Source organism: Notechis scutatus, chromosome 5 (assembly GCF_049901735.1).
Source record: "Notechis scutatus isolate UNSWTSFEM ecotype Mainland chromosome 5, rNotScu1.2, whole genome shotgun sequence".
Classification (NCBI taxonomy): Eukaryota; Metazoa; Chordata; class Lepidosauria; order Squamata; family Elapidae; genus Notechis; species Notechis scutatus.
The window spans coordinates 11,935,387-11,950,854 of record NC_142013.1 but is presented as its reverse complement, the minus strand read 5'-3'; the positions used below and the strand labels follow the sequence as shown (position 1 = coordinate 11,950,854).

At 42.5% G+C, this 15,468-nt stretch overlaps 2 protein-coding genes across 8 annotated transcripts in view; one reads left to right on the top strand and one right to left on the bottom strand.

The window, feature by feature from the left end:
- The window catches only part of DEUP1 (deuterosome assembly protein 1), a 76,733-nt gene extending 76,543 nt beyond the window's left edge, over positions 1-190 (bottom strand). Inside the window, exon 1 of the mRNA XM_087966136.1 lies at positions 98-190. Coding sequence (XP_087822262.1) covers positions 98-146 — 49 coding nt within the window. The 5' untranslated portion in view covers positions 147-190. The remainder of the gene's footprint in view (positions 1-97) is intronic.
- The window catches only part of SLC36A4 (solute carrier family 36 member 4), a 45,882-nt gene that overhangs the window by 8,379 nt on the left and 22,035 nt on the right, over positions 1-15,468 (top strand). The window contains exons 2-8 of one of the 7 annotated variants that reach the window (XM_087966143.1): positions 941-1,085; positions 1,922-2,037; positions 6,763-6,877; positions 7,019-7,109; positions 9,041-9,129; positions 11,203-11,298; positions 15,158-15,242. In XM_087966143.1, the coding sequence (XP_087822269.1) occupies positions 6,774-6,877; positions 7,019-7,109; positions 9,041-9,129; positions 11,203-11,298; positions 15,158-15,242 (465 nt within the window). In that variant the 5' untranslated portion in view covers positions 941-1,085; positions 1,922-2,037; positions 6,763-6,773. Of the gene's footprint in view, positions 1-940; positions 1,086-1,921; positions 2,071-6,759; positions 6,878-7,018; positions 7,110-9,040; positions 9,130-11,202; positions 11,299-15,157; positions 15,243-15,468 lie in introns of all 7 variants that reach the window. The other 6 variants (XM_087966140.1, XM_087966142.1, XM_026679928.2 and 3 more) reach the window with 6 other exon arrangements.

The window sequence follows — 15,468 nt, the reverse complement described above, 5'->3', positions numbered from 1 at the left end:
TGCATGCACATGTGTGCTTGCCTGCCACTCACTTGGAACCATTCCCTCTCTCCCCCACCGCCAGTCCGCAAAGCTGGAAAGTTTGGAAACCGCTGACCTGGATGATTGAGAATCTCCATAGAAACTGGTTTAAGCCAAACTGTCATGTCCCCCGTTGGAGCCTGAAACTGCAGGGGAAGATGAGCTGGAACAGGAGCCGACAGAGATCTAGGGGGCAGCAGCTCTCTTGGCTTTGGAGGAAACTGGGGAAGGGCAGGGCCAGTCCGGGCAAGACTTTTCAGGATTAGGAAGGCTTGCAGACAGGGAGGAGCAGGAGAGACAGAGCTCAGGCGATGAGCATGGACCACCCCCCTCCTGATCCCAGAGCACGGAGAGAAGAGAGGAGGTGAGAACAACGCAGACTGATCCTGCTCCCCTTCATAAGGCACACCTGGGGCCTGAGATGTAAGGAGTTGCCAGTGGGAGGGGCATTTGTCAGGAACAAGTGTTGAATCTGTGGAGCCTCATGTGCAACTTGCCATCGCCTGGAGATTACTGTGCTCTGTCTTGGGCTTGCCTGGTTTGCCTTCTTCGCTGAACCTCTTGCTCTGGTTACTGTTTTGCTCACCTTACTTACTGGACTTCTGGCCTTGGTTACTGCTTTGCTCACCTTGCTTACTGGACTACTCGCAGTCAGAGGCTGTTGAAGGGGCACGTGAGAGCTTTGCTCCAGGACTTGTAGTAAGCGTTGGGACATTTGGGGGGCAAAGTTGAAGCAATAAAGGGGAGTTAGATCTGTCCTTTGGCTGCGTTACTTTTGTGCCACGCCCCGGGTCCCCACATAAACACACAAGAAATTCTACATTATGGCTTAGCTTGTTGAATGAATCCAGGGATGTGGGATGAGTCTCCCTTCTACATACTCCATTGCTTGAGTATATCCGTTTTTTGTATTTTACAGGCTTGGTCTTCTGGAGCAGAGCAGCTCAGTTGCCAACCAATAAAAACTCTCCTTTCAGGATTGTGGCCAGTAAACAGAAGATTCCATCAAGCTCCACCCCCTTGTCTGCCATGTTCCATCAAGCCCCGCCCCCTGTCTAGAGTGGGTGAGGACTTTTTGCATTCAGAGCTGGTAACCATAGAAGCACCACTGTGTGACCAAGTCCTATTGTATGTAGGGGTCTGGCTTCTCCTTATGGCGAGGAGATGTCCACTCAACATGTGATGTTCACAGGTGCTGATGAGAAATACTCTACCGAGTTTATGTGTTTAAGTCTAGAACAAGGGTGTCAAACTGGATTTCCTTGAGGGCTGGATCAGCATTGTAGTTCTCCGTGGGTCGGCCGTGGGAGGGACGGGATAGATGCCTCCTGTAGCACCCTACTGGCCAAAATGGGCCACGGAGAGGTGCGTGAAGCCCCTCCACCCCATTTTCAACCTCAACGGTCTTCTGCAACACTTTGCTGGCCAAAACGGGGCATGGGGGGGGCGTATGTGGCAGCGCCGTGCCCCATTTTGGCTGGCAGAGTGCTTCAGGAGGCCACCCAGGCCGAATACAGGGCACCGCGGGCTGCTCCTTTGCTATTTCCAGGATGGCCCCACAGGCCTAGATTTAAAGCACCCCCTGGGCCGTATGTGGCCAACGGGCCTTGAGTTTGACACCCCTGGTCTAGAAGGAAATGAACTAGAAGGATGATGTGGGGTGAAGAAAACATAGGGTAAACTTATGTACGCTATATTAATTTAGTTTTGAGGGAAATAACTTGGGAAAATAACAGGGAGATCTGAAGGAGATGTTGGCACCATCATCCATAGGGGGCTTAAAAGAGACAAGGTGGTACTTTAGGTTGTTGTAATATTCAATGTATATAAAAGGAACAGGCCTTCCATTGCAATATAACAACTACCATTGTGTCCTTTTTTTTTTTTAACCCTCTCACAGATGCCTCTGAATATCGAGATGTATAAAGGGCAAAGGATAAGGAGTATATGGCTAGGAGTAGGATCTGAGAAACAGCTGGGGTTGAACTGTTTTGAATTCAAAATATCCTGCTTCTGGTGTGTGTGAAACTCTATTTCGGATGCAAAACGGTATTTTCAATGTAGATGCTTTGGTCTTGAAACCTGTTTCACACTCAAATGGTTCATACCCTCAAAACGAGATGTTTCAGAATCGAAATGCATGATCTTTTTCACCTTAATAATTAGGAGTTTTTTCTAATCTTTTCATTTAAGATCATTTTCTTTCTTAATTCCACACAATCAAATACCTGAAAGAATGCTAAATAAGGTTCTTATACAAAAATCCTAGTTTCCCGCAGGTTATATAGTCATGATTTTGTGAGGTAAAGAAATTGGGTAAGCTTTTTTTTTTTAATGAGATTTTTTAAAAAATCATGATTTTTGCAGAGCCAAAGAAAAAGAACTCAAAGCTAATAAACAATTAAAAGGGAAAGAATCAAGGCAAAACAAAAAGCTTTCTTTAAAAAGGTAAGCTAGTTGCAAACTGCGATATGCATGCACAAATGTGAACATTTTATGCATCTTTTTCCATAGTTCTGTCCAAAAGTAAGGGGGATTTGTTTTTTTTTAAAAAGCCACTTTCTTACGGTGTTAAGAAATTACATGGAAATGTCTATAAGTTATCAAGAATTGAATGTCACTTGAGGGAGACTTTCTTTTTTAAATGGGCATTATCTACAAAGAGGTTAATATATATAAAAGTATATACTACACTTCTCTCCCCAACAGATTCTACAAATGTTACAAGTGGCTTTTTTATTTTAGTGAACTGTTTTGAGGTAAATTCTTGACAATTACTGAAACAGATTCAGAGCAGATATCTGCCATGAAAGGTCCTAACTAGATCTATATTCTTTAAAACTGTGAAGAATATGGGAAAATATTTGTATTTTTTTTAAAAAAACTACAAATATATGTAGGTCATTGGCTCGTAGCAGTGGCTAAATCTTCCTAGGAAGAGCACTGCAGAGTTGGAGAACTATGAGGAAGAAAAGGCTTTCTTTTAGAAGGACATCTCCTGCATGTGTGTGGTAATTGATGCTGAAACCCTAAATACAGGTAGTCCTTGACTTACGACAGCTGAGCCCCAAGTTTTTGTCGCTAAGTGAGACAGTGAAGTGAATTTTGCCCCGTTTTACAACCTTCCTTGTCACAGCTGTTAAGTGAATCCGTGCAATTGTGAAGATAGCAACACGGTTGTTAAGTGAATCAGGACTCCCCATTGACTGCTCGTCAGAAGGTCACAAAGTGGGAATCGCATGACCCCTGGGGACACTGCAGCTGTCATAAATATGAGTCATTTGTCAAGGGTTTGACTATTAAATCAAGTGACCCTAGGGAGGCTGCAACGGTTGTAAACGGCCATGTTGCTTTTTTTCAGTGCCATTGTAACTTTGAACGGTCGCTAAATGAACCGTTGTAACTCGAGGACTACCTGTAGTCTCAGCTGATAGTGAATCAGCTGAGATTACAGGTATGCATTCCGTTTATCTAATTGGAGTTAATTTTTTTTAGAGTGCCACATTTGAAGATTCACAGAATGATGGGAGTCTTGTGTTGTCACAAAGTTTGGCGCTGGGACACGTATGTGGTATAGCAAAGCACATATTAGGAAAAGGGTGGGGCTTGCAACACATTAAAATGCTACTCTGAAGTTCCTTTGAACCTCCTTCTCCACCAGATGCTGCTGTTTCTAGGATTTTTTTAATCCCCTAAAAATACAGGTAGTCCTTGCTTAACGGCTGCTCTGCTTAGCAACGATTTGAAATTAGGACAGTGCCAGAAAGATAAAAGTTGTGGCCATTCCTTGCACTTAACGTCACATGATCATCATTTGGGTCCTTTGCATCTGGTGGGGGTTTTATGAAGACCTTGGCACCCCATGTTCACACAATCCCCATTTTTGAACTTCGCCGCTGGCTTCCAACAAGAGGAGTCAGTGGAGAAACTGGCAGTAAAATCACAAGCTGCAGTCACAGGATGCCTTGCTTAACGACTGCAGGTGACTTGTTTAATAACTGCAGCAGACATGAGGCCTTAAGTTCATCATCATCGTGTGATATCTCACTTTTTGACGACGTCGCTTAGTGATGGTCCCAATTTTGCTCGCTAGGCAAGGACTACCTATATGAATTAAAAGCATTTGTAATATTTTTGCTTGGGGGGGAAAAAGTGTTGTTTTTAACTGCTTCTGATGTTGATTATATTGCTTGCAATCATCGTATTTCTCCTGCATTAATAATTTATCTTCCATATCTGATTTTGGAGGGAATCTTTGATTTAAAAAAATACCCCTCATATATAATCCATGGATATTTCTCTTGTTTCTTCCCCTCTTTCCTATCTCATAAGTCAGGGGTGTCAAACTCAAGGCCCACAGGCCAGATACGGCCTGCAGGGTGCTTAAATTTGGCCCGCAGGGCCGGTCTGGAAATAGCAAAGGACCAGCCCATTGTGCCTCAAAAACGGGGGGAGGGAATGGTGCAGCCAAAATGGGGCGGGGGGCTGTGTGTGGTCCCCCACCCCATTTCTGGCCTCCTGCAGCACTTTGCCAGCCAAAGCAGGACACAGGGGCCCCTTGTGCTCTGTTTTGGCTGGCAAAGTGCTGCATGAGGGTGCCCTATTTTGGCCGGCAGGGTGCTGCAGGAGGCATCCATCCCATATTCCCCCCACCAGAAGTGGTATTCAGCAGGTTCTGACCAGTTCTGGAGAACCGGTAGCGGAAATTTTGAGTAGTTAAGAGAACCGGCAAATACCACTTCAGACTGGCCCCGCCCCCATCTATTCTCTTCCTCCCAAGTCCCAGCTGATCGGCTGGGTCTTCTTTTGTTGCCCTGCACAGGAGAACGGAGCTGGAAAGCAGGTTAGTGGGGTGGGGAGGGAATGGAGATTTTACAGTATCCTTCCCTTGCCACGCCCACCAAGCCACGCCACGCTCACAGAACTGGTACTAAATTTTTTTTGAATACCACCACTGCTCCCCACCCCACCCTGGCCGGCCGGTGGAGGAGAACTACAATGCTGATCTGGCCCCTCGAAGAAATCCAGTTTGACACCCCTGCCATAAGTGAAGATGCCTGAAGAGGTGGAGAAAGGCTCCATATAATGGATTTTCCACCCCTTCCCCCAAAACTGCATTTCTGTAAAGAATCACCATCACTTTGAACTGCAAAATAAAAGTTTTTTTAAAAAAATGAAGCAATTCTGCATTTTCATCAATTACGTGCTTCTTTTTTGATGGCAGCAGCTATGTTATGGAATAAACTTAATTGGAAATTAGAAAATGAGTTAATTTGGAGGGTTAAGGGGAATGAAGGATTGTTTATTGTGATTATTATTATTATTTTGGTATTACTGATTTTGCTAGTTTTACCTGCGACTGCTCCAATTCACACGCTTTGCTTCATGTTGCTCTTCTTATAAACTGCAAAGAATCTGTTTTGATTATAGTGGGTGTAAAATAATTAATACAGATAGTCCTTGATTTACGACCCTAATGGGGCCTGTTTGTTTTGGTCCTAAGTCGTGAAGTGGGTCACCCATGTGAATGACCCAATTTTACTAGCTTTGTTGCAGTGGTTGTTAAGAGCGGCGTGGTGGCCTAGCGATGAAGCTAATCGCCTCCCGTTCAGAAGGTTGAGAGTTCAATCTTAGGTAGCGGCAGATGTTTCTCTCTCCTCAAGCACAAATAAAAAAAATATCTGCTGTGAACTCCATGTGGTGTTAGGAAGGGCATTCGGCCAGTAAACGCTCAGCTCCATCCATTCGCCCCAACTCTACTCCGAATTACTGAAGGGTTGAAAGTCGTAAAAGGGGAGCTACATTGGTTGTTAAGTGAACACCACAGTTGTTTAATGAACCCCTTGTTCGCTTTGGGAAATTTTTGCTGAAAACTGGAAGTAAACGTTAGTTTGTAAGCTAAAATCTTGTAAATTGTGATCATGTGACCACAGGATGTGGCAAACAATTGTAAATGCGGACTGATTGCCTGAAATGTGATCATGTGACCAGGGGGAGGGGCTGGCTACCAGAACTTCCGAACCAAGTTGTAACTAGCCCTGGGAAGGTCCATCATAACTTTGAACCGTCGTTAAGCAACCAGTCATAAGTCAAGGACTACCTGGATGTGCAAATCTTGACAAATAATTCTGGCTAAACCTTTCCTTAATGTTAGTTTGGTGTAACAGTTAAAGGCACCAGAATAGAAAATGGAATAAGAAAACTGTGGGAGCCATCTTCCCACACTGCCCTGGAATCAAGGCTGGTTCAAAGGCATAACCAACCCCTCCCCAAACCCAAACTCTATTCCTCAATAAGGAATCATGTTACTATTCCTTAAGGAGTCCCCAAATTTGGCAACTTTAAGACTGGTGGACTTCAACTCCCAGAATTCTCCAGCCAGCTATGCTGTTTGGAGACCTCTGCCTTAAACTATCGTTTAACAGTTAGGGAATCTCAAATCAATTGGATTTATGTTGTAAATCCCGCAAACGATAGATGTTTCCCACTTCATCTGTTACTCTACGAACCAAAATCAACTGCTTCGTTGACTTTAGGGGAACATAAAAAAAGGAAAGCCCACAGCACTCATACAAAAGGAATTAAACTTGATTGGGAATCAGCACTTCAAAGCAGAATTAACCAGGGAAGTGATTTTATAATGATGACTTATATTAATGTTCTCATAAGAAAACTGAAGGTGAGCTGAAGATATTCTTAGGTACTATATTCAGTAATACAGAATGTTTTGTTTTAAAGTAGACCTGGAAGTAATGAAGCCTTTAATAGAAGACCAGAGTTCAGACGATGAATTTGAGAATGAAACAGATTTACTGCCGCCCGAGAAGAAATATCACCTTGATCAGGAGGGCATTACGTACGTACTCCATTCCCACGTATTTACAATAACCTCTTTGCCTTTTCAAGACTTCTTTAAGACTAGATGATTCACACACACACATATACACACACACACACACACACCCCTGATATTTTGTGTTTTTCTTTACATTTTCAGATTCGTTCAAACGCTCACTCACATCCTTAAAGGAAACATTGGGACAGGACTTCTGGGCCTTCCTCTTGCAATAAAACACGCAGGCATTCTGGTAAGTTTTAGTCATATCCCAGCTATGGAGGACAATAAGCTGTTAAGAGTTGACTGTTGAAGCCTGCCACAAAATGGCCGAGTTTGCATAACAAGTGAGGCAAATGGTGGGAGATTCAGCATATTAAGAGCTGTGGTGGTGCAGTGGTTAGAATGCAGTACTGCAGGCTACTTCTGCTGACTGCCGGCTGCTTAACAGGTCAGCAATTTGATTCCCACCGGCTCAAGGTTGACTCAGCCTTCCATTCCTTCCAAGGTTGGTAAAATGAGGACCCAGATTGTTGGGGGCAATAGGCTGACTCAAACCACTTAATGAGGGCTGTAAAGCACTATGAAGTGGTATATAAGTTTAAGTGCTATTGCTATATTGTAAGAACCCAGCTTTCTATATTCTGTGAACTGGGCCATTATATGAAATCAGAATATGGTTTTATTTATTTCATTGGGGGTAGATCATTAGGAAAAAAATATTTATTTATTAAATGAATATTTATTCATAAGTGAAACTCTGAATGGTGAAAACAGAGCACATACCATAATCCTAAGCAATTAAAAATCTAAGTTGAGCCTTGTAAAGATTCTCATTGTCACCATATCACCCACCCACACCCAATGGTGATTTGTAAGTTGAGGAGTACCTGTGTTGCAGGCTAATTCTGCCCACAGTCTGGAGTTCAATCTTGACAAGCTCGAGGTTGACTCAGCCTTCCATCCCCCCGAGGTCAGTAAAATGAGGATCCAGATTGTTGGAGCCAATATGCTGATATTGTAAACCACCTAGAGAGTGCTGTAAAGCATTATGAGACAATATGTAAGTCTAAATGCTAATTGCAAAATGCTAACATGCAAATGACATAAATCACTGTTGATCTGTTGTGTGCAAAGTCCTTTATATTGAGGTCCAGAACCTGTCATTTGAGATGCCACATCGCGGTCAAGCTTGAAACTTGTTTTCTTGAATGTATTTTACACTGGAACTGCAAAATACATCAAATGTTACAGTCACTCAGTAAGACAGTGGTAGAATTGGGGACAAGATTTATAGTTTTCCTATCCCATACTGAATTGGAACACCATGCAAACTGTCATGCCCCTGTTGGAGTCTGAATCTGAGGAGGAAGCCGGACAGCTGACAGGGAATAGGAGTGCGGCTTCTTTGGATGTAGAGGAGGCTGGAGAAGGGCAAAGTCCGGCTGGGCAGAGCAGGGGAGAGATAGAACAAGGGAGAGGGAGTTCAGAGGAAGACCCAGGCCCACCCCCCTCTTCATCCTAGGGCACGCAGGGAGGAACAGAGAAGAGAGCAATGTGGGTTGTATGGCTTATGGGGGAAGAAAGGGACCTGATTCCCTTCATTAGGCACAGCTGGGAAGACAGTTGATAAGAAAGGCAGGCTGCGTGCGGCAGGCTGCTGGGAGCAAACGTGACTTTATCCTGTGTTGTCGTGACTTATCTGTGTTCCTGGCGTCTTCCCAACCATGTGAGTTTTGCCGTGCCTTCAAGTCTGAAATTCTTGCTCCTGCCCTGCCAAACTAATTACTTCAGTTTGGCTTGTTTGGACTTTAAGTTACAGTTTGTGTTGCTCATGTTTTGGACTTACTTTTCTGCAGTCAAAGGCTGTTCCTGGGAGAGTTTTTCTCCAGCCAGAAGGTAACCTGAACATTGGGGGCAAAATTGGAGATAATAAAGGGACTCTTATTACTTAGCTGACTGTGTTGCCTTTGTGCCACGCCCCAAGTCTTCACACAAACATTTAAATCCAGAGCTTTTGTATTTTTAGGAGCCTACAAAGATGACAAAGGCATTGAGAGCTGGATACTTTGCAAATCTTCCAGATCTGTTTTCTCTCATCACTGCAGAAAGGGGACGCACATTAATTACCCTTTGTAAATTTGTTGCTAAATTTGTTGTAAATTTGTTCCTTCTCCCATGCAGCTTGGACCAATCAGTCTTCTCTTCATTGGAATTATATCAATTCACTGCATGCACATTTTGGTACGATGCAGCCAGTATCTATCTGTCAGGTTAGTATGTAGCTATCTTATTTTGTCGATGTCGCTTCTGCCGTGGAAATTAACCCGCCAAATATTACCGGCCTATATTTCTATGTGGGATATCAAGCTTTAGGGATAGACCTTTTCTTTGCAGCCTCTATGAAAAAATAAGCTACTGGCAGGTTGGATTTATGGGTTTGTTTTGTTTTATACTGTTTTGCTTTGCTCTGTATCGTGTGGATTAATGGACTCAAAGTGCCCGCCATATTTCTGTGCTGGCTTGTAGAAGAGGAAATATTTTTCCCTCTGGGATTTGCTCATACAGAAGCCAAGCAGGCTGGCAGAAGGAGTTCAGAAGTCTGTCCCCTTCCCTCCAGTTCACTTGTATGGAATTCCTGATTACCAGCTTGTTAAATTAGAGAATTACACCTGTTATGTTTTTCTGGACTTTGTTTTTTTCTTTTTCTATCAAGCTATGTCTACTCTTGGGAGGATACTTGCATTTTCTTGAGCGCTTTAGTAATGGCTTAACTTTGTCCAGCTTCCACCTCTCTCTTTCTCTTAATGGATTGGAAGAGGTCATCTGACAGCCTGGAGTGAGGTATCATCAATATGCTAATGATACCTGTTTATATAACTCCATCCATTGCATGGAGATCTGAATGGGGAGAAACAGGCTTAGGCCGAATTTTACCAGGTAATTATGGATTCAGAAGCTAGTTGCGCCCAAAGATAGGTACGTAAGTAGGTAGGTAGATATAGATAGATACATAGATACATAGGTAATTATATATATATATATATATATATATATATATATATATATATATATATATATAGCGTATATATATATATTGTGTATATATATATATTATTGTGTTCGTCTGTGAGTCAGTTCGTCCAGCTGTGAAAGTCTGACTCACAGACGAACACAATACAGAAGCCTGATGATGGCAGATGAGATTCTGCCTTAAGCAAACGTTGCAAGCTACAACTTATAGTTGTGGAAAATCAATCTAATCTATCACCTAGTGTGTTTTATAGGCATGTGTATCAATCCTATCTGTCATCTTTTGTTGCATCTATCTCTCTCGTGACCGATCTGCCAAGCTGAGTCAACATCGCGTCGCCTGCCAAAGATGCAAGGATCACCAAAGATGGCTAGCATCTCCTTATCTATCTATCTATCTATCTATCTATCTATCTACCTATCATCTATCTATCTATCTATCCATCCATCCATCCATCCATCCATCTACAGTATCTACCTACCTACCTACCCCATCCATCCATCGATCCACCCATCTATCTAATAATCTATGCTATCCAGAATAATAATCATTCCCTTTTTGAGGGAAATGAATAATTCAAAAATGTGCTCAATTATAGATTCTCTCTCTATTCCATCCATCCATCCATCCATCCATCCATCCATCCATCCATCCATCCATCCATCTATCTATCTATCTATCTATCTAACTATCTATCTATCTATCTCCTACCCAAACCTATCTGTCTGTCTCTCCTCTCTTCTCCTATTTTTGAATTGTCCATCTCCCTCAAAGAGGGAGGAGCAATTATCCTTCTGGATGGCATAGTTCTTCTCCACGTAGAGCTGACCTGCAACCTGGAGGTCCTTCTGCACTTAAGGCTCCTGCAAAACAGCAGATGGAAAGCCACAGCCAAGAGACCCTTCGTGTCCTTTCCACCTTGTGTGCCAGTACCAGACATCCTTGGATCAAGAGACTTTACTCATAGTTTGTAACCTTACATCTGGATGACTGAAACTTGGTAAACAAGGGGCAGCCCTTGAAAACTATCTGCAACCTATTTCTGGGACTATCTGCTCTGCCTTGAATAAAGTCTGGGAGGGATCTTGCTGGATAATATTCTGTTCAGAGATTTTCCCAATGATGTCTCTCCCCTATTGGTACTAGCCAGACTTCTCCCTCTTACTACGTACATTTTTGTTTTTAGTCTTTTTATATCAATCCTGTGAGCTGCTCAGAGTCTCTGAAAAATTGCAGCAGCAAACAAACAACTCAGTCTTTTCCCACCCACCCCAATTGGAAGAGAAATAATTCCTTTTCTTGTTCTTGATAGATCGAAAATACCTTTCTTAGGGTATAGTGACACCATTAGCCATGCGATGGAAACGTGTCCCTTTCACTTTTTACAGAAACGATCACCCTGGGGGAGGTAAGAATTGTTTTTGCATGAACTCAAGTTATTTTATTTTTTAAATTTTAATTATAAGAATACAACACGGCTCACCCATTCTACCATTACAATTGTTAATACATATATAAATTTTACTTCACCATTTACAATCCTCTTGTCTGATACATTGCTTACTAATTATTCTAATCATCATAGCTGCTTATGTTCCGACCTTGCCTTCTTCTATGCAACCACTGATTGAATTTATTCCACATTTCATAGTACTCGGATTCCCCCTTGTTTTTTAATTTTAGAGTTAACCTGTCCGATTCTGCACAGGCCATAATTTTCTTTATTATCTCTGTTGCTGGCGGTATGCTTTCCTTCTTCCAGTATTGCACATATATTATTCTAGCCCCTGTCAACACATATACTATTAGATAAATTAAATCCTTCCTGTATCCTTCGGGTATTATTCCTAGGAGAAAAAAATCCAGCTTAAATGGAATACACTCTCCCACCATTTGTTCCACCGATGTCTGGATCAGTCTCCAATACTTTTTTTTGCAGCATTGCAGGTCCACCACATGTGAAAAAGTGTGCCTGACACATCTTTGCACTTCCAACAATTTGGAGACAGACTTTCGAACATTTTGGAAAGCCTTGCTGGTGGAAGATGCCACCTGTAAAACATCTTGTAAAGGTTTTCCTTGTATGCTGTGGCCAAAGTTATTTTCTTATTGATGGTCCAAAGCTTTTGCCATTTAGCCAATTCAATATTATAACTGAATTTTTTTGCCCATGCCACCATTGTTTCTTTTACATGTTGTTCCTCAAGTTTGTATTCTAATAAATTGCCGCATACTAATATAACTCCCATTCAGGCAAGCCAAATCCTCCTTTTTCTCTAGTGTCTTGCAGAAACTCAAGTTATTTGTTTAATGCGGAGAATTCTGCAGCCTTCAGGTTCTGCAATATCAGAGCAGAATGGGTCGGCCTGGCCTGAAAAATCCCCCAGTCTCTGTCCGAAAAGAAAAATTCCTGCCAGGTTGCCACAATCAGAACGATCTCTCTCTCTCCACGCCCCCACCACATCCCCGGAGGCCTAAGAGCTGCAGTTCTTACACAACCGGACAATGTCATGTTGGGAAGTTAGACCATATATATCCTCCTTTCCCTACCCCTGTTCTGTAGCTTTCCTCTGTTACCAAACAACCTCTCTGCAGCCCTTGAGACTAGACATATACACACAAAATGCCACCTGAAGACAGTTGCTATGTTCTGGATGTGTAGTGGCTGGATAAACTTGATTTATTCAGCCAAGTATGTGTTGTGGTTCACCGGCAGCCTGTGCAAGACAGCAGTGGAATAGGACAGTGGGAAAGAACGGGGGCTAGTCTGGGAGTCTGGAGAGGACTCAGACAAGGGTCCTGCGTCCGATGCAGAAATGGGGCCAGGGCCATCTGGGAGTGGGGTGCTGCCTTCGGAGCCTTTGAAGTCTGGCAGCAGTGAGGCAGCAGAACAAAGGGAGCCTGTTCCCAGTGCGCACATGCGCAGAGCTGCTAGAAGGCAAGAGCAGCTGAGACAAAAGGGGCGACTCAGGAGTAAGGCTTGGAGGTGATTGCCCCTCCCCTAAGGTATAAAGCTGGTGCAAAGGTAGAGAAACCTTTGCAGGAAGCAAGGTCGTTCATTCTGTTTGGATTAAACCTTGAAGTTCTGTGTGGACTTTGTACTTTAGTTGGTTTTTTTATAGTTCATTTGGCACTTTTGTTGTTGGCAGCAATTCAAATGAGATAAAGGTGGGTGCTTATCTCGAGGGACTGTTTGAGACTCATTACGGGCTGGGAATGAACATAATTCTCAGCGTTGAAATAAAACAAGAGTTGTTTGGACTAAGCGTGTGCTTAATTACGGTCCCAGGAAGCCTTGATCAGAACAGTACGGCCTATGGCTGTATATAAACCCAATCAGTAAGTTATGAATTCAAACTGATTAAGAACCAGCAGAAGTGATGTGATCCTCAGAAGCATTGCCAGTTGGATATATTTAAGCTGCCTTAATCATTACATGGTGGAATGCAAGGGAAAGGGGAAACCAGACACTTTTTTTGGCTTAGTTTAATCCTTGGCTTTTTGTTTAAGTTTGTTGATTAAGGAAAGCACAAATCTCATCACTTCTGTACTCATAGTTCACAAATTTAAAATTACATATCATGGCGAGCCAAAGTTGATTATATGCATGATGGCTTAGCTTAGAGTTGGCAACCCACAAACCATGTTCAGCATCCCAGTGCCCCATTGCACCTCTCAAGAATTTTGCCAAGGATGCAGATCTGTTCTGCTACTTAAATCATCTCAACCCTGCAAAGTTTTGGCTCTTCCACCCTAGTGAAATTATGGTGGACAACCAATTAAATGTGAGCCAACAGTGTGCGGTGGCAGCAATGCAATTCTAAGTTGCATTAACAGAGGGATACAACCAAGATCAAGTGAGGTAGTAATACCACTCTGTAAAGCTTTAGTAAGACCACACCTAGAATACTGCTCCCAGTTTTGGTCTCTATATTATAAACAAGATATTGAGACTCTGGAAAAACGTGCAGAGAAGTGTAGAGTCTCCTGCTTGGGCAGGGGGTTGGACTAGAAGACCAACAAAGTCCCTTCCAATTCTGTTAATCTGTTAAATCTGTATGGTGCCATCCGCCAATCCCCTCCTCCATTCAACAGTTCTTGAGTAGGATTTTTTTTAAGTGTAATCCTCAGTCACAAGAAAGTGCTATTCTGGTTCAGGCAAGATGTGACCAAATAATTCTAGTTTTGATACCCTGTTGAATGCTATAAGTTCAAGATGGTTTATAACCTGCTTACCAAGAAAAGGAGATGCAGGTAGTCCTCACCTTACAACCACTCATAGTTAAGATAGACCTACTTGGGGGCTACTTAATGACCTGGATTTGAAGTTCATGTGACTGATACATTTTACGACCATGATGGGCAGGTTCCATTACATTTGTAAGTTGAGGACTATCAGTATATCATCATGTTCATTTAACGATCCCATAATCCTTTGCGGGGCGGAGTCTGGACAACTGAATTGAGCAAGCAGAATGTTTTAATGGCCAGATGCCCTTCCTGTCGCCAGTGCGGAGTTTTGTTCAGCAGATATATTCTCAGTGTTTCCCAAAGAGAGAAATATCTGCCTCTACCTAGGATCGAACTCACAGCCTCCTAATTGTGAGGTGAGAGCTCCACCTCTAGGCAACCACACCGCTCCCGAGGACTATCAGTATATCCCTATCTGGAAAAAATATTCAGAAGATGACTGCTAATAATTTTGAGAGAAGGTTAATCATAACCAGCATGTTACACTGAACATTCAACCAATCCTGGTTACTTGCTTGTCAAGATTTTAAAGGTCTTTGAAGAGCATATAGTTGGAAAATACAATTACCCCCATATTTCTCTTTATTTAATCTAGTAGGATATATCCAAAATCTGAGAAAAAAAAGCAATTGCATTCCTTCTACATAAAGGAATAGACAGGCTAAAAATGTTCTGAAAACACTCCAGTGCCATTAGCGGCAGAAAACCAAAATGCCAATTAAAATACTGCCTTCAAAATACAAACCATTTCAATTTGGGTAGAATAGCTTGCACGAATCTGCTAATCCAAGGCAGGGTGAAATGAGGCCATTTAAAAAAGAGCATTAGCTAATCCACTGGAGATAGAAACCAGTAGATGGCATTAAAGCAAATTAGTGAGCACTGTTTCACAGAATTATCTTTGCAGGGCACCCCTTTCTGATGCATCTGATGTATTTTCATGATTGTCGCCTTTCTGCATTGCCAAGGCCATAACTAACTTAAAAACTTATTTTTCCTCTCATTATGTTCCCTAGATATGTCGTTGACTTCTTCCTTGTGGTTACCCAGTTGGGCTTCTGTAGTGTTTATTTCGTATTCTTAGCTGAAAACATGAAACAAGTAAGTGCAACAACAAATATTGTTTGGATGTGTGTTGTGTTCTTGCTCATTTCCTCTTCATACTGCATTCCCCTTTAAATGTCCCTGCTTTGTTAGAAAGGAGTAGCCCAAATTTCTAAAAGATCCATCATGGTTCTAATTGGCTCCCTTAGTTAGAATAGAATAACAGAGTTGGAAGGGACCTTGGAGATCCTCTAGTCCAACCCCCTGCTTAGGAGGAAAACTT